Source organism: Rhynchophorus ferrugineus, unplaced genomic scaffold (assembly GCF_030347505.1).
Source record: "Rhynchophorus ferrugineus isolate W39M unplaced genomic scaffold, kcgeb_rfMv2 rfM11, whole genome shotgun sequence".
Lineage (NCBI taxonomy): Eukaryota > Metazoa > Arthropoda > Insecta > Coleoptera > Curculionidae > Rhynchophorus > Rhynchophorus ferrugineus.
In genome coordinates this window covers 1,954,504-1,981,530 of record NW_027472590.1, presented here as the reverse complement: position 1 = coordinate 1,981,530, position 27,027 = coordinate 1,954,504, and the positions used below count along the sequence as shown (strand labels likewise).

General features: G+C 37.6%; 1 protein-coding gene across 8 annotated transcripts in view; it reads left to right on the top strand.

Moving 5' to 3' along the window:
- The window catches only part of brat (tripartite motif-containing protein brain tumor), a 114,278-nt gene extending 90,897 nt beyond the window's left edge, over positions 1-23,381 (top strand). For 5 of the 8 annotated variants that reach the window (XM_076417991.1, XM_076417993.1, XM_076417997.1 and 2 more), the window contains 2 exons: positions 17,144-19,178; positions 20,483-23,381. In XM_076417991.1, the coding sequence (XP_076274106.1) occupies positions 17,163-19,178; positions 20,483-20,923 (2,457 nt within the window). In that variant the 5' untranslated portion in view covers positions 17,144-17,162 and the 3' untranslated portion in view covers positions 20,924-23,381. Of the gene's footprint in view, positions 1-2,424; positions 2,506-11,418; positions 11,526-17,143; positions 19,179-20,482 lie in introns of those variants that run through there. The other 3 variants (XM_076417996.1, XM_076417994.1, XM_076417995.1) reach the window with 3 other exon arrangements.
- The last annotated feature ends 3,646 nt before the right edge of the window (positions 23,382-27,027 follow it).

Here is a 27,027-nt window from a genome sequence, read left to right as displayed (position 1 = left end):
TTCAATATCGTCGTCCTACTTTAATATGTATTTCTCTCCGCCGAATAGTTTAGTGGTCATACGTCAGTCTTCGGTATCTGATTGAATATTTCAATTTTTTCAGAAAAAGTGCCGTTGCTACAGTAGGGCTGGGTTTTAATATGAAATAACTGATAAAGAAGTATAATTAACTTTGTATTTCCACGTTTATGTTAAATTTTACTAATTCTTGACGTTGAAAATTAGTTTTTTATCTTCTAAGTATATAAATACTAATATTGGGTCATTAGTTTTTGATACAAGATCTTTTGTATCATGTAAAAATACATATATATCAGATTTTTTGGGTTCTTGACACGAAATCCTTCGTATATCTCCCGACAATTCCATTTTTTAACAAAATTTATCATTATACTGTATGGCTGGGCTTTAACATGAAATAATTGATGAGTTTGTGTAGTTAACTCTGTATTTCCTCGTTTATGCCAGATTTTATTAATTCTTGAGCTTGAAAATTAGTTTTTTATCTTCTAAATGTATGAATACTACTGTTTGGTCATTACTTTTTGATACAAGATTCTTTGTATAATGTATTTTTACGTTTATTTCAAATTTTATTAATTATTTACTTTTTTATCTTCTAAACTTATGAGTACCATTTACTTCTGTTTTAATTGTTTAATACTAGTTTTAGATACGTGATCTTCTGCATGTCTCATTATTTCCATTGTTTAATTGATATTGTTGTATAGTACGGTTTTAAATGTTTATAATGTGAAATAAGAGATGAATTCCAGTGTCGTTTTCATTGGTATGAAACTCAGATTATTAAATAATATTATTTTCTAATTTTAACCATATATTTCATCAGATATTTTAGATTGTATCCATTAGACGTTGACAAGTAGCATCATGCATATGTATATTACCTAGTACTATGTATTTTTGTACGGTTTTCAGGTTGTTACTGAATATTTTTATATTTCTATGGGATATTATTGTAGAGTATGGCTTGGTTTTAATATAAAATAAGAAAAGACAAACGTTAAAAGAGGAAAGAACTACAGACATGTATTTTCATAACATAAGAAAATAAATTAAATGAATGTTGGCTGAATATGACGCACATATGTTATATGTCATTCATTTGTCCTATGAATTCTATGTTGAACTTTAGTATCGTATCTTTTAAATAGACGAGTACTATGTATTTTTGTTAGATTTTTTGGGAAAAGACATTATCTGCTGGATATCGATTTTTCTATTTTTTTCAGTTTTGCGCAATATTTTGATTAGTTTATATGTTTTTACTTCCTTAAAGCTATAGATAGATAATCAATAATATTTTTTAAAATTAATGTTGTCTTTCAGAAACTATAAATAATTGAATATTATTTAGTAATTTTCATCTAAAAACAAGTTATATATATTTAGCAAAATATTTTCATATATTTTGACTACATACGTTTATTATAACAATTTTTGTTAATTAATTTATATTAATTAGTATATCTTTTAAGTATTTGAAATACGCTAACTACTGTATAGATTTTCATACATTTTCTAATTTCTTAGCGATGCTTTTTGAAGTTTTATATAATTTCATGGGATGATTAACTATTTGGAAGTATTTGTTGATATTTTTGATTAATTTTGATACTTTTACTTTCACAAACTATTGATAACTGTTAATATATATTCTAATAAAATGAAGATAGAGTTTTTGATTGTTCGACAATATATTTTGATACTTTTACTTCACCAAAACCGTATATAATTGACGTAAATTAATATATCTCTGAAACAAACAAAATCTAATAAACTCAGTGCACCTCCGTGGGAATTCGGATTTACTTTTAAGTAATTTTTTGTTCAATTATCGTTCGAAATACTGAGAAGATCCGTCTTGCATACTTTTACTTTCTCGAAAACAATAGACAGTCGACGGCTGGTCCGAATAATGGAAGTGGCACCAAAATGATCACGACAGGGATCGACCAAACATTTGTTCCCGCGAAACCTACGGGAACGGACTTTCGGCCATACTTTCCGAAGCTGCAGTCGGCCATCCTCCCCCCTCCCATCTGTCCGCCGGTCCTCGATCGATTTTTCGCGCGCTCGGCGTCCACCAAAACATCGTAACGGAAAAATCGGATGACTCAGACGGGGCCGGTCATGAATCAAAACAAAATATCATCGACTCGCCGTTAAATATGAATTGTTTCGTTTCGGAAAATCGAATCGTTCTGGTATTTTTAGACGGCGTGGAAATTCGGGACGTGCTATTTATAAGAGGCGCGCGACGCGAGGGGGTTCCGCGGGGATAGGCGGGAGTATGCGAACACTGTACGGCTGTTGAAAAACTGCTCGGGCGATTAAACTGAAAACAAAGCGTTTTTTCGGCGTTTTTGTGCTGTTTTTGTGGAGGAGGTGGCTTTACCATCAAGATATCTGCTTTCAATACTACCTGTTAAGATCTGCGCTCAAATAATAAATGCTTGTGGCTAGTTTTGATGAATAAGACAGGTGGGAAAACAATTTACACTTTTATCCATACACTTTTATGATGCATGGTTGTATAGTGGTAGAAAAGGGTGTAATTTAAATAAATTTGGAGAGATATAAAGTCGTTAAACCTGGTATTACAGCAATTATAATTAAAAAAAAAAGAAAAAAGAACTAAAAAACAAACTTAGATCACTGTCGAATATTTTATGTCTGCCAATTTCATAATAGAAGGTCCGATATATATATATATATATATATATATATATATATATATATAGTATAAAGTAAAGTAAAGTGTGCTTTGGACTATTTAAAATTGATTGATTTAGATTGATATCAAAGATAAATAAGTCAATTATTAAACAAGTCAATTGAAAAGTTCCTGGCCAGACACATAGATGACGCTACTAGAATTAAATCCATATATTTTTTAGTTAGCCGTAACCCTCAAAAGATGCGTGTATACATTTGACAGCTGTCGGATCATTAGTTTGTGAATTATAGTATTTTGAGTGAAGCAACTTTTGCTATTGCGAGAAAAATGGATAAAAAGGAATTTCGCGTGTTGATAAATATTGCTTTTTGAAGGGAGAAAATACAGTTGAAGCAAAAACTTGGCTTGATTCCGGGTTTTTACTTCATTTTGAAGAAAAAGGCCGATGAAGGTCATCGAATGCTGTGTGAAGGTCGTAGCAACCATGCTCGACTAAAACCGGTGAAAACAAACTTGGAAAGACTAAAATGGAAAGTGCTACCCCACCCGCTGTGTTCTCCAGGCCTTGCTCCTTCAGATTACTATTTGTTCCAATATATAAATCGTGACCTTTTTATATAGATACCAAAAAATGGGTTGATTCGTGGAAATCCTCAATGGACACATCGTTCTTTCGATATGGAATCCGTAAATTGCCTGACAGATGAGGAAAAGTAGCGACTATCGTATACTACTTTGAAAGAGATACATTGTAACGAATTTTCACAATAAAATTTAAAATTTCAAAAAAAAATCTTTTAAAATTAATTTATAGGTCTAATAATTAAGATTATATTCTATATAAGGATTGTTGTTGTATCATTGAATGGTTCTAAAAAGATTGTTCTGTAGGTTTTCTTGTTAATTATATATCTTATATGATCATAAATATTTTAAATCTGATATAGCTTCACTGTTGAATATACATGTATCGCAGAACAGCGAGACAGGATATTGACTAATGCCAAATAACTCATTAGGCAATCCCCGATACGGGTGTTAATATTTAGATATAGATAATGAAGGCAGCGCGACATTGGTCGCGTCTTCCACTAGATGCCGCGCCCAACTGTTATGGGTTATACTCATAGTCGTCGGTGCAACGTTTATTCGTCTCATACACTATCCCGCCAGCTCGAATTTGGGTGGTTTGATATAAGAGCAGCGCCGCCAACTTTGTCCTGAATTGATTTCATACCCAACATGATTTTCGAAACTATATCGTGGTTATGCAGCACGCTATGCGTAGTTTAGTTTGCTGTTCAGAGTCGTGGTATGATGTTTTTTCATTGTTATGGTATTGAAAATCATTTTAATTAATTATTTCGTTACTTACAGCGAAATAGACGTTTTGGGAGTTTTAGTGGTAACATTTTTGTGTCACTTCCTGTAGTCTTGTTGCTATTTCTCACGTTAATGAAAATTGTTATATAGGATGATGGCATTATAAAGAATTTTACGCTGAATCGAGTGGTGGTATAATAATGTTTATACAGCCGTTAGTTAGAGTTACACAATGAAAAGTGTATTTTCAAAAAGTGGGTGGATTTCTGTTTATGTCAAGTGGCTTAAAACCTATGTATTCTAAAGTAATTTAACGCGGATTTTCGTTTCTTTCGCACTAAAATACATATATTTTGGGAGTTTTACCTTTATCTGAGAGACAAAAAATGTTGGCACTTTTTCCATATATATAGTCGTGAAAATTTGCGATTTTTTGTCATTTTCAAGTTTTTTGTTGTTATTTCCATACACATAATCATAAGTTAATGAATGTTTCGGAGATTATAAAGAATTTTACGCTGAATCGAGTGGTAGTATAATATTTGTTATACAGCCGTTAGTTTTAGAGTTATACAATGAAAATTGTATTTTCGAAAAGTGGATGGATTTCTGTTTATTTTAAATATCTTAAGAACTATATATTCTAAAGCAATTTTACGTGGATTTTCGTTTCTTTCGCACCAAAATACATATATTTTGGGAGTTTTACCTTTATCTGAGAGGCAAAAAAATTTGGTACTAATTCTAATTTTTTTCTGTGATCTAAATCCATGAGTTCTGATTGACATGGGCTTCAACTTTATAAAACTGACGTTGATAGCGAATACTACTACGGTAAAGTGATAACAATTGACTAAATATAGATGTTGTAGTGTCTTTATTGGCAATAAGGGAAGGGATTAAGTAAGAATTTGGGCGGCAGTATCATCAGCTTTAACCCAGCAAGCAAAATGCTTGAAAGAAAAATACGGAACAAAGTTGAGACCTGTTTCATTTCTGAAAACAATTAATACATTTAAAGAACACTACTAAATGGAATAATTGTTTAGATATTCGAAGAAATTTCGATACCATATACGAAGAAAAAACAATTCGGCATCAGTCCTCTGTTCTTCCTTCTCTATCGAACCCGGGCATTCGCCGATTATAATTCATTTACCCTCAGGTTTTAAGACACCGAAACCAGATGAATGTTTCATCGACCAGGCGCAACCGGGAAGATCCCATTTCCCCGGAGACGCGGTTACTTGAGATTATATCTGTGAGGGGGGTGAAGCTTCTGGGAGCGGTAGCGGGAAAAATAATATTTATTCGATTCATTCAGGAGAAATTCGCACGCGTTCTCAAAGGAAACGCGTGAACGCCAAGAGGGTTCGCGGGAAAAGGAACAGGAGGGGGAGAGGGAGAGCGAGCAGGAAGGATTTTCGCTTAGTCACCTACAGGAGCAACAAACCCGATATCGACATTCAACAAATGGCTGGCGGCACGGGGGGAATGCACGCCATGGCCGTCAAAATCGGCTCGGAGCGCGCGATGGTGGCAGGAGGAGGGGACAGGCCAGACGACGCTCGCCGATCGATGACGAGGGGTTCGCTATCACCGCCGCCGCCGCCAAGCGGTCGTCATGGCGACGGGGACGAATGGGTGGGGTGAGGGTGCACGGCCACAGTCGGGGGTTACAGGCGAGCGACTGCTGTGGACGTCGACCGAGGAACAACACCAGGGTGAAAAAGCGCCTTTTTCCCGATCGCGGGGGGACCGGGGGGGGTGTTGGTGGTGTCCGTGGTCGTTACGAGCGGTGATTGTGGCGTCGGTCCTCGTATTTTTCCTTGGTCAGACCTTGACGAAGAGCTCTCTCAAGCGACTGAACTTCTGATCTAATTTGCCTTCTTGAAAATTTTCTTTTTTTTTTTTTCTTTGAAAAAAGGGAGAAATTCACAATGAAGCATTCATTTTAATTGAAGCTTACCAACAAGGGATTGATAAAATTATGAATAACAATCCCAATGCACAACCTCTTTAACCGATAACCCAATGCGGTTCCGAGATATCGAGAGAAACCGTCCAAATCAACAACGTGTTTATGAAAATCCTAATTTTCGTCATCCAGTTTATGAAGCATTAGAAATCGGTAACAGAAGCAAGAGGTTGCGTTTTCATATTTTTTCAAGCTTTTCCTTACTTTGTCCTGCTTTTAATCCAATATATATTTCGCCTAACCCTAGAAAATTAAAATATTAGCACAGGACCTGATATAGTTAATTTGCTACCTCTGTTTTCAGCTTGAATATAATGGATTTTTCGGATTTAAACAGGGTATTGAAGTTCATTAGCGGTAAAAGTAGATAAGACATGAATCCTAAATATACCATAGAGAATTGGTTGTTCATTGTAATCAGAATTTCTTCAATAAATCCCCAATATGAGACTCCTCACAGATTAGGAAATTCCCCACAAGTTGGCAACGCTGCTTACTTAGTTATTGATAAAATAAAATAAGTCAGTAGCACAGTTCAATATTTTGACCATTTACTATACTTCAATGAATTGTAATTAATATAAATATTAATTTTAATAATTAAAATATTTACAAATTTGAAGCAGTAAAACATGCTAAACCATATTTATATCGCGAATTCCGATAAAACATTGCCATTGTCTTCGAACCTCGATATCATCCACGATTTGTATCGAAATATATTTTCATTAATAAGGAACCAAACTATGTATGCTTTTAACTCAAGGAAAGTAATACAAAGGCTTTGGTCTTCTGCTCTATTTTATTTTATGATATGGATGAAACTATTTTGTTATCATGTCAGTTAAATTTGTTTTCAGATAAAAAAACGCCTGATGCCAAACTATTTTTTTAAGTGCCTTGAGTATCATCCAAACTATTACTTCATTAACTAATATAAATAAAAATATTTACATATTGAAGTCAGCCACACTATATATTTGTTGACAGTCCTGATAAAACTTTTTCATTGTCTGGAAACCTGGATATCATCCAAGATTTTGATCGAAATATATTTTCATTAATAAAAAACGAAAATATTTACGCTTTTAATTCAAGGAAATGAAAACAAAGGCTTGGTTGGTGTTGGCTGTATTTTATTTTATTTTATGGATGAAATAATTATTGTTTTAGTCTCAGTTAAATTTGTTTTCAGACAAATAACCGTATATCCATATATAAGGCGTTACGACATATAGAAGAATAAGTAATCCATGTACAGTATTATAATAATTCATTTCAGTGAATTTGATGTTTATTTGATGAGGTAGCCATTTGTTCTTTCCTCCTTGTAATAGAAGTATCATAATTTAATCTAATATTAATTTTTGAAACAGATAAATGCTGCAGAAATCATGGTTCATTGTGGTAACTTTGTAACTTTTCTTTTATTATTCTTCTTATTCTAATACATATATTTCAGTGACCTTTCATCACTGTATGATTTTTTGAACAGATTGAAAGTTTTCTGAAGGTTCCAGACCTATTTGCTTGATAAAAACCATATTCCAGAAGATCTTTTTTTAGTTCTGAGAATTAAAATTCAGATAGAACTAATTTCCTCTCAAATAATCTCATGTTAATGAAACTTACAAGGCTTATAAAGAATTCCATGCTCAATCGAGTGGTAGTATAACAAACAATTTTTATACAACCGCTAGTTCTATAAATTATAAAGCAATCTATATATTAGCCATTTTCATCTTTTTTTGCTTTCATTTCCAAACAAATGATACTAAGTTGTTGAAAATAGCAGAGATTATAAAGAATTTTATCCTAACTCGAATGGTACTACCGCAATTGTTGTGGAGCCTTTAGTTTTTAAGTTATACAATTAATTATATATCTCAGAGAGAAAGTGTATTTCTGTTTATTATATCTTAAAAATTATGAGTTTTAAAGCAATTTTAACCAAATTTTTTTTAAGAGTTTATCTTTATCCGAGAGATAAAAATATCTAGTTATGTTTTGAAGGCAAGAAGAACCGAATAACACCAACAAATGCACAAAAAACGCCAGTCATTGCCTAGGTAGTCCGGTGAAGCTCGACAATGGAGCTCTAGAACCATTCTAGGAGGAAAAAGGTATAAATATTAATGAATTCCGGCCAGAAAAGAAACAAGAATTGATAATTAGAATGGCTCGCCTCCCCGGTCCGAACAATCGAGCGAGGCAAGATAGGAATTCGATGCACACACGCATACACAGACGAAATCCGACGCCCGTCGATCTTACCTACAGGGCTTCGGACCGTGTACCCGACCAGAATTCCGGCCGCCGACACGCGACGTTGCCGCTTCTTGAAAATTATACCTGTATTTGAAGAATATAATGTAAATAGAATGAATTATCTCAAAACTAACAACAATTTTCATCTTCTGTGATATAAAAGGTTCTTCATATTACATTTATTATTATTAAACATATTTAATATTGAACTAGTTTAAAAGTTATATGTTTTTAATCATATTTTTTTATGTTATCTTTACAATCACTCGATACAACTCATTGTCCAATCATCTTCGATAACATTGTTCAACAAACAAAATTCAATCATATCCATGTCAAAATCTAAGTTTGATTATTTTTTACTTTTTAGTGAGTTCCTGAAGTCGGTTCAATTTTTTTGTTAAAAATATTTTTCACTCGATCGTATCGTCATTATAAGATAATCTAGTTTATTCTATGCAATATAGTGTTCCTAAATAACGTACTCCACTTCATTGGATTCTACCTCTCGACCGCTCACAAATGGCAACGTCGCTAGATCAGGCGGAAACTGCCGAAGTTTACCGAATGTCGTCCAAGATCGTCTTGGCTTAGCTACTACTCTACGAATTCTCAAAATAATGGCCACCCGCCCTCAACAGGATCGGCATAGGTCCTCGTCGGCAGACGTAAACAAAACGCGGTGTGTATTATTCAAAGGGGTCGGTTTCGATGACTTCCCCCTCCCGCCCCTCGGGCTGTCGCCGAAGCCATTGGCCTCGCGTCGCGACGCTGGCGTCTCCCGGCCTGGTCGTCCAACATCACGCGAATTATTGTCCTTTTGTTACGGAGGTTTTGTTTTTGAGTCGTGTCGGAGCTTACGTAACGACCAGGTAGAGAGCGGGAGGGATTATCGATAAAAATGCGGTTTAATATCGGCCTTTGTTCCCGTTCTTCTGGTCACGGTGCGCGGGGGATTGGAAAAATGTCATTTCGGACATTTTCAAAGCCACTTTTTAAAAATAGTTGGCGTCGAAGCCTCCCATCCTTGGCCACTGTGAAGCGTTGCTATACGAGCAGATTCAGTTTAGGCGATCACTTGAGATCTGAGAACAGGAAATAGTCGCTGGGGGCCAGATCTAGAGAATACGGTGGATGAGGAAGCAATTCGAAGCCCAATTCATGGATTTTTGACGCGGTGCATTGTCTTGGTGAAGCAGCATTTTCTTTTTCTTCAAATGCGGCCGTTTTTCGGCTATTTCGTCCTTCCGGTCCAATAACGCTATGTCGCTGTTGATGATCCATCCTTTTTCAAGGTAGTCGATGAAAATTATTCCATACGCATCCCAAAACACACACGCCATAACCTTGCCAGCCGACTGTTGCGTTTTCCTACCTTTTGGAAGGGGTTCATCGTGTACAGTCCACTCGGATGACTGTCGATTGGACTTCGGAGTGAAATGATGGAACCATGTTTCATCTATTGTCACATATCGACGAAAAATTTGGGTTTATTACGCTTGATTATCTTCAAACACTGCTCCGAATCATCAACTCGTCGTTATTTTTGGTTAAAAGTGGGCCCGCGCGGCACCCACTTTGCACAGAGCTTTCTCATACCCAAATACTCGTGAATGATATGATGTACACGTTCAACATACCAATCCTTAATGGTTAACTTTCTTGGGGCAGTGGTCGGAAACTCGGCATCAAGCGAAGTTTTTGCTTTAACTGTATTTTTTCTCTTCAAAATTCAATATTTTATCAACACGCCAAATTCCTTTTTATCAATTTTTCACAATAACAAAAGTTGCTTCACTCAAACTGACGACAGCTGTCAAATGACTAAAAACATATGGATTTAATTCTAGTAGCTCCGTCTATGTGTCAGGCCAGGTACTTTTCAATTCACCTATTAAGTTACCAATAAATTCATTACTACTGTTCTGCTGTACTTGAATAAATATACTAACAAATAATTAGAACTTGGTAGAATTTTGTTTTGGATTACTAGTTGGTTTGATGTTTTACTACAACCCCATAGGTCCAAATTATGAGTCATATTTTAGTTTAAATAAAGTTTTAAAAGTTTTAAAAACCATAATTCGGATATTTTAGTACTCATTGAGCCAAACTATAAGATGACGGCTTGGTTAGTGGGTAGTAAAGCGATAGTGGTATAAAGATAGTAGATAGTAAAGCTTCTACTGTTGCGGTAGTCGCGGGTTGGAATCCTGATGGGGTATGATCATAAATTTATGTTTGTGAGTGTCCTAGGCAAGAATACAAAATCCGACAAAGAAAATGTTCCCAGTCACGGCAGTAACCAGGCTGGATAAGACCGGATGTCTTCTGGGATGATTTATAAGTTGTCCAGTCGGTAGGCTTTATACCGAAGACCGTGGTTCGGAACCCACGTTAAACAGTAGATCCAGTCCAGATAAACTCTCGTTGGTAAAAAGGAGACTTTAAAATAAAAAAAAACTGTAAGATATTTGCTATTATTTATTATTTTTGTGGTTTTCAATCCTCTACTGTATCTAAACTAATTATGAGACTCCCGAACAAATGTTAACCGATTTTAACTGAATTCATTTGTTCTTTGTCACATTCTCTCACCACCATACCCGGAATAACCGTCGAATTTTTTCTCAATTCAAGGTCCAGGGGTCCACACAAAGGGGTCCCGCCAATAACCTCCCGATCTATCATTAGTCGACCCCTAGCCTCCCTCTCGTCGATATAAAAATTAAATTTTCCACATCACTCGATAGTTTTTCCATTTCGCAAGGGCCCCCGATGAATCAAACGGGGAAAACCACCGTCGCAACCCTCCCCGTCACCCGCTCGCCCTCCCGCGAACGAACGATCTCTTATTCACCGATTTTTCCATCGTACATCTATCCCCTCGTCGCCCTCTCTTCCCCCCACCCTTCGACGCCGCTACCACCTCCGGCACCCCGGCTACCACGCCGACGCTGAATCACCGGGGTGGTTCACCCCTCCCCTCTCGTCGGCAGACCCCGGGGCTGCCGGCGGAAGTTTGTCGCGAACCGTCGAAGGGTAAGTTTGGGCCCAGCGTTGCAGTTCAGTGTCGTCGAACGTTGTGGAGAAGAAAAAAACGTGAGACTTGTTGAATTTTTTCATTGTTGGTGTGCGAATAGGTCTTGGTTTGTGCCGTGTATTGTTGTGCATTGACCAGCGAAGAGAAGGAAGCCCGATTTTGTCCAGAAATTATGCTCGAACATAACAGGATACTGCAGTTTTGATAGTAAGGTGAACTTTGATGCATATATCGTTTTTGATACGTTTATCTTTTACCTGAGGTCGAGGAAGCGAGAGTTTATTGTTTTTGCAAACTATAAGGCTTTGTTTCTGTCGTACCGTACTGCATACAGTACCATACTGAATGGTAATTAAAATCATTAGTACTCTTTAATTATCACAACACAACTCATTAATTTTTTCGAGAGTTTTTGGTGTTTTACAAACGTTCAACATTCTAAAATAAATTTTACAGTCCACTGAGTGAATATAAAAATCATGAAGACCCTTTATTATCAAAAAAACAGTTTCGAAATGCAACTTATTCATGATAGATCAACGTATGTTCATTAAATTCCATATTACGGGAGTTCTTGGTATCCTACAAACGTTCAATATTCTAAAATATATCACTAAGAGACATAGGAATGCTCGCTCATATTTAGGCATCTCTGTTTATAAATTATGGGGGTTCTTTTTTTATACAGCCACCTGGGCGGTGATAAAAGTGATGAAAACTTTTTATTTTCACAAGGACCTCTCTAGAATATTATTTTTTCATTTTGTAAGTGAATATGTATTAAACCTGTTTTCATACATTTTTTATTTGTTAAAAATGTTGTATAACATGAAACACGACTTCTAATTATCAAATATTACTGGAAACACAAAGAAATCTCTGTATTTTGATATTTTTAATCGAAAATGCGAATAGGTTTTAGTTTGTGCCATATGTCGTGCTGAAACTCGATTTTGATAGTAAGGTGAACTTTGATGCATATATCGTTTTTGATACGTCTTTTACCTGAGGTCGAAGAAGCGAGAGTATATTGTTTTTGCAAAGTTCACTGAGTGGTAATAACAATCAATAGAGAGCTTTTTATCAAAATAACATTTTCAAGAAGCCACTTATTCATTTTTTGAGAGTTCTTGGTGTCTTAACAAACGTTCAACATTCTAAAATACCACCAAGGGACAAAGAGACGCTGATATTGAACTGTTTTAGTCGATCTCCATTTGTAAATTATGAGGGTTATTTTTACTATAAAACCCCCTGGTTGGTAAAAGTTATGATAACTTTTTATCGTCAAAAACCTTTCTAGAATATTATTTATTAATTTTATAACTGAATATGTTTATTAAAAGTCTACCGTTTCCTAACTTTTTAATATCTTGATTATTTATAAAAGCTTCATGATTTGGTACGATTTTTATTTCTGATATATTATCCCAAGAAATTTCTATATTTAGATGTTTTTATTATACAGCTCTCGAGGGGTGATATCAAAATAACCTTTCTAATATATTATTAATGCTTTAAAAGTATTGGGTATCGTAAAATGTGATTCATAACTCTTTAAATATATTCTAATATGTATGGTTATAGTCTAGAATGTGAATTAATGTGAATGTGAATTAAATTGTGTTATTAAAATAAATTAAATGTGAAACGAATTAAAACGCCATGTGGCTGATAATAAAAGTACGAGAACTCTCTATTCGTTTTTGAATAAAATTCGTTGTTTGGTTACTCTTTAATGCTTTAAAAATGTTGGACATCATAAAATGTGACTCCTAACTCTGTAAAACTACCAGGGGACAAAGAAATCGTTGTAATTTGAATGTTTATGGTCTAGAGTCATCTCCATTGATGAATAATAAGGGTTGTTTTTATTACAACCTTGTCGGTGGTAATAAAAGTTGGGATATTTTCATCCTTTGTTCATTTTAAGGGTATTTTTTTAAATAAAATTCGGTTTCCCGACTTCTTGGAAGTATATTTGAACATCATCAGCTATAAGTACTAATTTTTTTGTTCAATGTTCTATAGTTCATAATAATATTGAGAAATGTTCTTTTTTTACAAAATTCAGTGTTTTAGTCTATTTTGTGCTGTTATATTATCTTGTAGATTTTTCCATAGGATTTGTAATATTTAGAAGTAGTTCTTTTTATTATATTACCTACCATACATTTTAACTACTTACATACAAGGCATTACTATAAAATATTTAGAGATCTAGCTGTCCTAAAGGTTATTATTCTAATAAATAAAAGTATTTTTATTGCTAAATCTTCTTGTTAGAGTATTTCAAAGAATTTGATTGATTTCAAAATAGTTCTAACGTTTTTTTAAAAAGTTTTGTAGCACCAATTTATATATAGAACGATTACAACGTAGTTTTTAATGGTACCATAGCGGTATTAATATTTTTCTCATTGTTAGTAACAGTCAGAATCTATATAACGTTGTTTTTTTTGTTTCACAACTTATATCGTTGCTTTTTTTTGTATTATGGACTCTGCGTGCGATATAAACGAGGGTACGTCACAAATTCAGCTTCGCATTTTCACTTTTTTTCAATTTTTCGGTATGTATCATCATCTCGGTTGTACGTGATATATACAATAGCTCCATGGGAAGTGTACAATATCGTGGAGGCACGATATAGTTATACAAAACAAAGGAGAACAGACCGAGCGCGTGTTGAACTTGATAAAACTTCGTTAGACTGTAACAACGGAAACTGGGATGCTTTCACAGCAATCAAAGCGTCGGTAACCATCTCATTTTAACGACCACACCAATGGCAATAAAATTTCTGTTATAAACACGTAATATTTCGGGAATAGAACTCGTTCCTTTTTAAATCCCTCTCCCATGCTTACCAATCGTCGGTACACACGACGCTAAAAATAGCCCCCCGTATTTTTGGTCTATTTGTATACGAAATTATTAATGATCTATTTAATTGTTTCGTTTTAAATTAGTAGAGGAGCACTGATAAGGCTTGACCGATAAAACGCGAGGGTTTACAGTCTGTACCAAGGAAATGTGACTGAAATGTCGTCAGCTGTTTTTCATGCAATATGTTTATGTTGTTCGGGTCTAGAGTATGGAGAGAATAAAAATTGTTTGAACAGATGCTGGTGAAGATAGTAGCAGATGTTATAATGACTTTTTTTTAATCTTAGATCTCGTTCTGTCATGTCTGTTCTACGACATGTATTGTTAATGTTCGAAAATTATGTACGGAGACTTTAAAAGTTGTTATTTTTGTTGTATTGTCTCCTGGTTTTATTAAAATCATTGTAGATATTTTTTTGGTCCCAGTTTTCATTATTTCTTTTCTATATTAACTGTATATTTAATTATTTTTCGTAAAAGCCACAAGGTAATATTCAAATTGAGATTTCAGTAACATATTAGCTTAAGTAATGCTGTCATATGATCTTAAAATAATGTGTTGTTTCCAGATGATCTTAAGCTTCCAAATATTGTTATTTTTATTATATCATGTCCTGATTTTATGGAAATTATTTTATTTTAATCCCCAATATTCTTTTCTTTGACTTTATTTTATTTCTAGTTCTTTTTTTTTTCGGTATATCTGAAGTTTCAAGTATTCTTATCATTACAGTACAATCGTCTGCGTGTCTATAGATATCACAGGCACTTTATCTTAATTGCACTTCTTCTATTTCCTAATGAAAGGGACGCCAGACAACTGTTTCGATTTTCGTAACCTTTTTCGTGCGTCCCGAGAATCGGAATGTTGGTTATCTTCACTGTTTAAATATCAGACGACTTTTATTGCCTGCTTTTCGTCACAACGTTACTTATTAAAGCCATATGTTCGTTCCGAAGCCATGAAAACCCCAGAGGGTACTCCAATTTTAAACGAAAAAACTTGTAAACATATTTCTGCCTGCGTTTTTCCCAAAATATATTCATCTATATATAAGGACTTCCTCTGGTGTTCTTGGTAAATATCGTAAATGGGTTTGTATATAGTTTCCGCCACTTTAGTAGTCGCCCTTTCACGAAAACCGATACTTTTAGGCCTATCCGTTTACCGACCGGCATCTGTTCAAGCGTTCGTATCGAATTTTTTTCGTTTGGAACGTTCTTGAATGAATGTTTTTGTGATATGTGAGGTCGGTTATATTAATTATTGTTTATTATTGATATTCAATGTAAATTTCGTTCCATATTTTTCAAAATTACCGACCCGTTAGCATACTTTTGATTAACGTTATCATTGTTTTTGTTTTTAGTATTCATAGGGGGAGATATTGAACAGCTAACGATGTAAGTTTTAAAAGCAAAACATGTGTTGGTGGACGAAAATGGCATTGCCAAATGCTAGTTGTCATTTTTTTGGTCAACTTATTTTAATACAGTATTTTTATTATATCAATATGCTTAGTATAATCTTAATTTATTACTACTATTCTGTTGTACTTGCATCAATACGCCACTTAGCTATATAACTATTTAAGCTGAAGCTTAGAATAAACACTTGATGATCATCGTGCGGTTCTTCGTTGATTAGGTAGTGTTAATCATTAATAATTAGTCGAAGAACTTTGTTTTGCCAGTATTGGATTACTAGTTAGTTTTGTTTTAGTACAACCCCATATTCACACTGGTATTACCTGGCATTCCAATCCACAGTGGGTTTATATTTTTTAACCAAGAACTGCGATTGTGGTTTATGATTGGGGACCTAAATCAGTGTTTTCTTGAAAGTAGCTTAATTCCATTGAGATAATTCTGCAGGTATCAGCACAAATATTAGTCGGATAGTGATATGTCTGGACTATATGGTGAACGCATCAAATCATCTCAAACAAAAGCTGTCGCAGTTTGTCATGATAAAAGACAACATTTTTCTTACTATTTAATTCTTGTCTGATCATTCTTGTTTGAACCTTGATAACATATCATTCTTTGTATTGGTGAATTATTCTTGAATGGCAAAAAACCTCGTTAAATGTATACATTTAATAAGTATTCCTATTTATTATTTTTCTATATATATATATATATATATATATATATATATATATAGCGACCTTGAGGCATGTCAAATTTTATATTGTGGAATAACGGTCTACAAAATACCCAGAAATATAATCCCAGATGTTGAACACGGGCGGGGTGCCAGCAGCGCCAACTAGAACCCGATAACGAATAGCTGGCGGCAACCCCGAGGCGTTTATCTGGGATGTTATTGAAGGGTATTGCGATTCATTCAGTGCTCAACCCTCGTTTGGTTTAAATGTGCCACCATCGACTGCCCAAGCCTCGTCTTCAGGTAACACCGCCGCCATCCGTTTTATCTAATTCTATTTTTCACAGTTTTTTATATAGCCAATAAATAACGGTCACAAAATGTAAACACTACTGTTTAATTTCGTGTTACCTCCATTCACCGAGCCTCATCATTTACCCTAAATATATATATATATATATATATATATATATATATATATATATATATATATATATGAATGAATGAAATATATGAATATCTATGAAACATAGTACGGAGCATCGACAATGGCACCCAACACTTTATTTGTAAACTGTTGTATAATAAATATATTAGACTTACTAGCGGTTGGCCATAGTTGGATTCCATCCAAACCTTAACCCTTCGAGATTATGAAGATTTTTGAAAGACTCTTGTAAAACTTGCGATATCATTGCAACGGTCGAATTCACAAGATTGAAATGTTTTAACGTTACTTCTTATATTCTTATTTCTTAATAATTTATGAAAATTTTAAGGTATTGAAAACTGTTTTGGGTGTATTTTAACGCTTTGCCTTTTGTTTTCCAGGGATGAGGGGCGATTAAAGATGGCGTCTCCAGCCCCATCTTTGGAGTCTTTGCCACGAGCCAATTCCATAGGATCGTTCGGCGACCAAGGCGACTACCTGTCCTTGTCCCCATTGGAGGACCTCTCAGCCAGCGGCTCCTCACCGCCGGCCAGCGACGCCGCCGACCGAGACAGCGACCCCTCCGAGCTCCACTGCGAGCACTGCAAGGAGCCCGTCGCCCAGCCCAAACTGCTCAGCTGTTTCCACACCTTCTGCGACGCCTGCCTCGAGAAGAACAAGTTCTGCCCGCGCTGCAACTCCGAATCCATCGACGGCATCCTCACCAATCTACTGTTCGATTCGGACCCCCCGCTGCCGCCTCCCCTGCCCGCCGCGCCCCGTTGCACCGGCTGCAAGCACAAGCGCCTGGACGCCGTAGCGCGTTGCGTCGACTGCGTCAACTTCCTCTGCTCGAATTGCCTGATGGCGCACCAGTTCATGCACTGCTTCGAGGGCCACCGCGTCCTCAGTCTAGCCGACGCGAAAGAGGAGCCGCGGAACGGATTCAGTGCCAACAACAACCCCCCGACGGCTAACGGCGAACGGGCCATGGCCTGCCCCAGACACAAGTCGGAACTGCTAAAGTTCTACTGCCGCACCTGCTCGATGCCGGCCTGCAAGGAGTGCCTCAACGCGGAACACCCCGCGGGACTGCACGAGTGCGAGCTGGCGGGCGATGCGGCCCCCAAACAGATAGAAGCCATCCAACACGCCGTAGTCGAGGCCAAGGCGAAGGCGACCGACATCCGGAACGTGCTGAAGAACGTGGAGCACGCGAACAGCCGCCTCCAGGTGCAGTATCACAAGGCGCAGACGGAGATCGGCGAGACGTTCCAATTCTACCGGTCCATGCTCGAGGAGCGCAAGCAGGAGCTGCTCAAAGAGCTGGAGAGCGTGTTTTCGGCCAAACAATTGGCGTTGGGCGTCGCCGCCCAAAAGGGCCAGGAGACGGTCGAGCAAATCTACAAGACCTGCGAGTTCGTCGAGAGGCTGAGCAAGTGCGCCAGTGCCGTGGAGGTCCTGATGTTCCGACGACTGCTAGACGCTAAACTACAGACCCTACTCGGCTGCAGTCTGGACCAAAGCGTGCAGTCCGCCTGCGAGCTCGAGTTCGTATCGAATTACCAGGCGATACAAGTGGGAGTAAGGAACACCTTCGGATACGTGCGATCCAGCGCCGAGACGACCATGGGTCCCAGCAAGCAGCCTCCCATCGCGCGTCCCACCGGGGGATCGAGTTCGAGCGGGAGTAGCGTCAATGGGAGCTCGGGAAGCCTGAATGGGGGTACTAACCACTGCGCGTTCACCGCGCTGTCCGCGCCCAACCAGAGCGGAGGTTCGCCGTTCGAGTCGACAGTCATCAGCAAACGCTTCAGCAGCGTCAACAGCCTCGGCCCGTTCTCGGCGCCAGTGGGAGACCTCGCGCCCTTGAACGGACTCGGTTCGTACGAGAAATGGTCTAACGGAGGGGCCGCAGACGGCCTGTTCCAGAACGGCGGCTCGGATCCGTACTCACTTGCCGGAGCGCCGCATCCCGACCCGCTGCTGGACCTGAGCGCGAAGCTGACCGCCGCCATATTCCCTCCCAAGTCGCAGATCAAGCGCCAGAAGATGATCTACCACTGCAAGTTCGGCGAGTTCGGCGTGATGGAGGGCCAGTTCACGGAGCCTAGCGGCGTGGCGGTCAACGCGCAGAACGACATCATCGTCGCGGACACGAACAACCACCGCATCCAGATCTTCGACAAGGAGGGCCGTTTCAAGTTCCAGTTCGGGGAGTGCGGAAAGAGGGACGGCCAACTGTTGTATCCCAACAGGGTGGCCGTGGTGCGCACATCCGGCGACATAATCGTGACGGAAAGGTCTCCGACACACCAGATACAGATCTACAACCAATACGGCCAGTTCGTACGCAAGTTCGGCGCGAATATCCTCCAGCATCCGCGAGGAGTCACGGTGGATAACAAAGGACGCATCGTTGTAGTGGAGTGCAAGGTAAATATCCAATTATTCGATTTTATAAAGCATCTTAGTCTCTGGTTTACAATTTCAACAAGTAGAAGTATATTGGCAAAATTAACAATGCTAATATCTAGGGTATTAAACTGGAATATATACAGAAAGTTCCTTAACTTGCAGATCATTAAATTGGAATATACCCACTACCCATTGTTTTATGAACACAGTTCAATCTTGTATCATTCATATTTAGAAAGTTCTTAATCTTACAAATCATTAAATTGGAATATATCCACTACCCATTGTTTTATGAACACAGTTCAATCTTGTATCATTCATATTTAGAAAGTTCTTAATCTTACAAATCATTAAATTGGAGTATATCCACTACCCATTGTTTTATGAACACAGTTCAATATACAGAAAGTTCCTTAACTTGCAGATCATTAAATTGGAATATACCCACTACCCATTGTTTTATGAACACAGTTCAATCTTGTATCATTCATATTTAGAAAGTTCTTAATCTTACAAATCATTAAATTGGAATATATCCACTACCCATTGTTTTATGAACACAGTTCAATATACAGAAAGTTCCTTAACTTGCAGATCATTAAATTGGAATATACCCACTACCCATTGTTTTATGAACACAGTTCAATCTTGTATCATTCATATTTAGAAAGTTCTTAATCTTACAAATCATTAAATTGGAATATATCCACTACCCATTGTTTTATGAACACAGTTCAATCTTGTATCATTCATATTTAGAAAGTTCTTAATCTTACAAATCATTAAATTGGAATATATCCACTACCCATTGTTTTATGAACACAGTTCAATCTTGTATCATTCATATTTAGAAAGTTCTTAATCTTACAAATCATTAAAATGGAAATATATCCACTACCCATTGTTTTATGAACACAGTTCAATCTTGTATCACTCATATTTAAAAAGTCCTTTAACTTGCCCACCATTAAAATGGAATATATTTTTTAAACTGGGATATTCTCATTAAATGTAGTTCAGAATCAGAGTGCAAGACACACAGTTGCATGCTATCCCAGTGGAATATCTGCGATATTCAGAATTCAAAGACCTTTAAACGTTAATCTATTGAGGAAAATCCGAATTAGATATAATTAAAATGTTCAATATTTTGATAATATACATTGAAGCATTAATTTGCATAAAATTAATAGAATATCAGAATAGAATATTACTTTTAGTTTTAGGAATAATAGATAGCAATTACTTGAAGACACAGATTGCTTCAACAAGAGTCGAATCAAGAAAACCCCAATAAAACGCCCGTTTTTCTCTGTTTCTAGGTGATGCGCGTTATCATATTCGACCAAGCCGGCGCTGTCCTCCAGAAGTTCGGCTGCTCGAAACACCTAGAGTTCCCCAACGGCGTCGTCGTCAACGACAAGCAGGAAATCTTCATCAGCGACAACCGGGCCCACTGCGTCAAGGTGTTCAGCTACGAGGGCGTGTACTTGCGCCAGATCGGTGGCGAGGGCGTCACTAACTACCCCATCGGGGTGGGCATCAACGCCAGCGGCGAGATCCTGATCGCCGACAACCACAACAACTTCAACCTGACGATCTTCACCCAGGAGGGGCAGCTGGTCTCGGCGCTGGAGAGCAAAGTGAAGCACGCGCAGTGCTTCGACGTCGCGCTGATGGACGACGGTTCGGTAGTGTTGGCTAGCAAAGACTATCGTCTCTACATCTACCGCTACGTGCAGGTGCCACCAATCGGCCTGTAGGCCGTCCGGAACCGCTCACGTGCCGTGCCTCGCTACCATCGTCCCACCGACACCACTCAAGTTTGATTACGGTGCATGCAATATCCTCTCTATTTTCCCCCCCTCCAACCACCACCACCACCATATTTCGTTTTTATTATTTTTTTTTAATTATTATTTTTTTTATTTTCTTAGTTAGTAGACTGTAGTTTTTATAATTGTTGATGCTGCCAATTCTAAGATAGCGGCCCAATTTAAAGGGCAACCTCAAGACTATTTACTTAGTAGTTAAGATTTCGTTTATTATTATTATTATTATTATTGCATTATCTTTTTTTTTAATCAAATTATCGCAGAGACGATATATACCGCCCCGATTTTTTGACGACTACCTCCTCCACGGCTCCATGTTTGACGTCAGTATTTTTATTGCTGTATAGTTATTTTTCTTTTGTTATTTGGGAGCGTCTACTCTACGCCCGCCTCGACGGAGCGCTCCGACCCACCGGGACATCAGCATCGAAAACCGTGCGACTGTCCGTGATTTTATCTGCTACGTTCCTTATCTCGGTAATAAACGTAACAGATATTCGGTACGAACATTTTGAAAATCAATGCCGATCCTAATACATACTTTTTACATACATTTTTTCCTTAAATACTTTCACGCCTCGGTAACCAGTCAATTATAACCATGTTGCGATATTTTAACGCTTTCCATAGTTTACAATCCCTTGTACTATTTTTTCCCTCAAGAATCTACGTCAAACTAACGTCGTGTCATCAGAACTCACAAAACTCATTTAAGCCTCATATTCTGAAATATAATGGCGAAATTAATAATCATTAACTTACAGGAACATATTTTTTACACTAAGATTTTATCAGTTTTAAACCTTCATATATAATAGGAAGATTATTAAACTGGAATATATCTTGATTTCTGTCATTAAAATGGAATATATTAATAGAAACTAATAATTGAAGAATAAGAATAATTAGAGATTTCCAATTTGTCGATAAGCCAGTTTATAATTTCCAGGTAAATACTGGGGAAATTATCAACTGGCAGATAATTAAATTGGAATATACAGGAGAAGTTCCGAATTTACAGAAATAGTAGGGTTTTTTGACGATACTCATAATATTTCGGATTATTAAGTTGGAATATACAGGAAAGATTCTTAATCCACAATACATTAAACTGGAATATTTTGGCAATATTCATAACATTTAAGATCATTTAATTGGAATATATGTTAAAAATCATGTTACAACTAGAGATTCCTTATTTACCGATAAGTAAATTTATAATTTGCAAATAATTAAACTGGAATATACTAAGGGACTGGTTAATTGGCAGATAATTCTATGGGAATATGACAAATATTGACATTTAATTGGAATATATATAAAAGAATTTGCTGATAAGTAAACTAATAATTTGCAAATAATTAAACTGAATATATTGAGGAACTTATTAATAAGATTTGGTAGATGATATGCAGAAAATTAAAATGGAATATGTTTTTTTATAAATGATAATGATAAAGTAATTTATCACTTTTTCGAACTAGCAACCACTAGCAAGTTAATCTTCAGATAGCATCAATCGTCAGTAGTTTATTTAGTTTTTTAATTTTTGAGGTGAATTATGTGAGAGTAATTAGGAGTGAGTTAGTTCTGTTGATATAGCATGACTTATTCTTGTAACGATTGACTGGTTACATAAGCTGGTAGTATTTAGAGAAAGAAGTCGCGCTAGAGTTTTTGGCCGATAAAGCGGAGCTCTGCTTTATCGCGGCGCCGAGTGATGTATTTAATAGTTTGTTTTCGATGCCGGTGTTTATTTCTTGGACCAAAATAGTCGGCTGGTGCGCGCCATCGGACCGCCGGTAAACTAGACGCTCTCCTCGCGTGCGTTTTTCCTTTTCTTTTCGCGGGTCGCTGGAGGAGCGATCGGCGGCGGCCAACGTATCTCTCCGACCAGCCTACAACGAAAAGGCGACCGATCGAATAGCGATCCCGGAAGGTCCTACACAAAAGGTTTTTTTTATATACATTACGATAATTTATATTCCCTATTTATATTATTTTTTTATTTGTTATATGTTGTTTGTGGTGTCCGACGGGGGCGGACGGGCGGCGCGGGTTTGCGGAGGGGGGGGACGGCGCAGATCTCGATCCGCGCCTCTGCGCCGGAACCGACGCGGCCCGGGTTACTGTTACTTGTTGTCCCGGCGACCGTCTCCGGTAGAGGGCGCGGCTCCAACTAAAGCGCGCGCCCCCCCGACCACCCCGCCCGTCACCGGGCCCCGCGGGGTCCCACCGCATCTCACGTACGATTTAGACTTGTTGTTATTATTATTGATTTAATGGTAAATTTGTTCTTACACTGATTTTTGTACATTGTTTTGTTTTTCTCTTTGATTTTTTGTTGTAAATGCTTTTTTTTACTTAATAATTACCATTAATAGCAGTTCTTTTGGTTTTTTTTATTTATTTTGGTGTGAGTAGCGGTAGAGTTTGTCCGTATCGAACCCCCCACCCTATCACCACGTCCCCCCATCCCTCCAGGCTCCACTCGACGATCTCTCGGTCAGGCGTGGCACGGCCTGCCTCCCCTCCCCCCTAAGCTCTCTCGGGTCTCGATAATTTTTTGCATGTGTCATCGGGGGGGACGAGGGGAGAGTTGAAGCGGGCCCGGGGGTGGTTTTCTCCCGAACCTGTCCCGCTTCAACTGTTACTTTTACCATATGTTTATGATATGATACTGTAGGGATAAGTAAATGAACTACTTTTCAAAAGAAACAGAGAGAGATAGAAGAGCAAATCAAGAACAACCAATTGAGCTTCGTGTTTCCATAGCGAATTCTTATACATATATTTATATATATTTGACAACAATCTTCCTTGGGCCCAACGTAACTCCTATATATAGCATAGGTGAGCATGTGATTTTTCGTATTTATATAGTCATTAGAGTTTAGCGAGTACGTAGACGTTTCCCGGAGGCTCCGAACGTCCCTTGACGCCATCTTGTTCGTTGCGAGCGTCATCCGGACGAAGGTGCACCTCCCAGGCCGCGATTACGCATGAAGCAACGTGAGGTACTGTCTTACCACTACCACTATTACTTTTATTATTATTAGTGTTTTTTTATTATTATTTACGAGACAATCTAGTCAAAAAGTGAATTTTTTATACATATAGATGTTGTTTGCGATGGTCGTAATCGTCTATTTTTTTCGCAAAGCACTCGGATATTGTTTCGCTGGCCAGTGAGTCATGTTTCATGGTTAAACTTGTACATAATCAATCAAAAATGTGTTTCTATATTTAATTCGATATCAAACTTAAAAAAGATCCAGAATAGAAGTGGTGAAGTCTCACATATACTTTTGGAATATTACATAATAAAGTATGTAATATAGCTGTAAAAAGGGAACTCGAAAATCTGTCTCAAATCTCAAAAAAATTATATAGCCTTAACAAGACTGACTCTACAGATCAGACTATAGAAAGAAATTTTAAAAAAATTTGGCTCATATGCTCTAGTCAATGAAAAAAACAACGAATAGTGAATCAAAAATCTTAAATTAATTAAAAATAAATATTTATAATGATATCAAGTTGAGGAATATTAAAGTATAGTTGAAATAATTGAAATATCACATATATTGTGGAGAGATTGTGATGACCAAAAACCAATTTATGTATTCCTGGTTAGATTCACTTTGGAGGTTAATAAAAAAAACTGTAAAGAAATTCAAAACCTTTATATTAATAATTGTGGGCCATAAGCCATTACAAACATAACAGCAAATAGTGAATGAAAACTTTATATATTTTGTTGATTTTAACCTAAAAAAAAACAATACATTCAAGTGATTAAAAAAACTTTATATTTAAATGCGATTCGCATGTCAACTTTAGAAAAGACTGTTCTTACTTACAGTTGTGGAGTTAGATATCATAACTATTGCCTAGTATTCATTTTTAATCAATATTGATTTATATAAATCGACGTTATACGACTCTGTGATAAGCTTTACGATGTTTTTATTTTCTTGATACTACTTCTTGTTAAAAATTTGTTTATATTTTATTAAAAATAACAACTATGGACAAAGATTAATCTAAGTTTAATAAAACAAAAACAGATGTGTCAAACAAGTTGCAACGCATTCTGTATTAAAAATAGTATAATCACAGGGGAAGACAGAAAACGCTAGTTATCCACAACACATTTATTTTATGTCAAATAAAGAAGACGTTGAATTATTTCAGTTTTAAATTATAATGTTACCAGTTTCTGTTTCAAATTATCTCAATATTTCTATAGTTTTAAAACGAGATATTAACGAAATTAAATCAAAACAAATCGCTGAATAAGCAGGCAACTAACAGTTTAATATTTACATTTAATTTTTACAGTGTTGTCGATCTGTAAAAATTTTAGGTGTTTATGGGGAATATCACTACCAGCTGCAACACATTTGTTTAACTCACTGGTCGGATACAATACACCAAAATGCTTTTCTAGGATAAGTTGTCGATCCTCCGACACCAAATGGTCGATTCCGGCCGTTACGAATAACAATTAACGGTATCGTCGCCGATTTAATTTCGCTAATCTTTGTGATAAATATATTATTAGCTAGACGTAGCCGTGGTGGACACGTGCTTCGTCCGAAGTCGCCGCGCGCCCCCTCCCCCTTTCTCTTCGACCCCCTCAGCCCCCGTACTCACCCCTCTCAGCCTATCGGCAGACGAAACGCTCAGCGTCGGTGGCTCAGCAGCGGCGCGGAACCCAAAAAAAATACGCGAAAAAAAAATTATGAAACATATACACAAACATGATGAGAAACTTTTTCAGTAAGACTGATACAACAACACATTTCTTCTGGTAACGATTCTAGTGATGTAAGTGTAGAGGGACGGGAGGGGGAGGCGCGACCGTCACCCCCGCCCCGTTCCCTATTTTATAATGTTACGTTGAATTTCATGTCAATTACTCTAGGGAACAGAACTCTTCAGGTGGATCATGTACATAGATTTTTAGCTTCTCGCAAATTCAACCTTCCGGTCCCTCGTTATACGACCACCACCAACCCTTCCCCCCCCCCCCTCGCCCTTCGCCATCTCTTCGCGGCGCACGGGGCGGCCGAGCGGTTATGGCTCCCCACGCGCGGGGCAGCAGCGGAGCCGCCTCTTGTTCCCACGCAGCACACTGATGGAATATCGACTATTTTTGTATTTTTTTACTATAAATCAGTATTAAATCTACACGTTTTTCTACGAGATCGGTTTCGGCTTGCGTCCCACCACCTCATGTCCCTCCTCCCCCGAATTCGGATTTGCTCATGTAATGTTGTTCCGTTGCACTGTTATACGTAGTCCACCCTCCCGAGCACCTTCCGGGGGACGGGGGGACGTCGCGTAACCTCTCCCTCACCCCCAGACCCCCCACGGCCGTCGCGCTAGAACAGGACCTCTCAACAGACTGTGATCAAAGGAAATGCCTTTCCCCCCGAAACTCGGACGACGTATGGCGCGTGATCGTTGGTAGTTGTTCGTCTGGAACCCTATCCCCTTCCCCCCCACAATCCGCGCAACAATCAAAATAAAACTAGTGTCAATTAAAACAAAACGTTAGGATATTATATTTTGTGAACACTTTTATCCGTGGACATAATCAAAAATGAAAAGAAAAAAGGTAACTCGAACAAGACTGTTTAGCTGTACCCGCCTGTCTTCTGATCCCCTCCACAGTCTTACTGTGTCCCCTCTAACATAACCCAAGATCACAACTGGCAACAAGCAACATTAGTTGTAAATTCTAATACTCACGTCACGTGGCAACGTTTGTTAAGCATTCAATAACAATCCACAAAAGTTGGGAGATCTTGCTCCAGTGTAAACCGATCTTCTACGATTCGCAATCCCGCCAACGATCATCGCCAATCAACGTGGCCGTTTCCTCATCTAAACATCTCGGCTCTCCCCCACCCACCGATCCCCTACGATCGGTAAACGCGGTCTCTGTTTTATCACTCCTCGCCTCGTTACGTTTGGAAAAAACCCACCGAATCAAAAGAAGGATTTTTCCGTTTTCGTTCCAA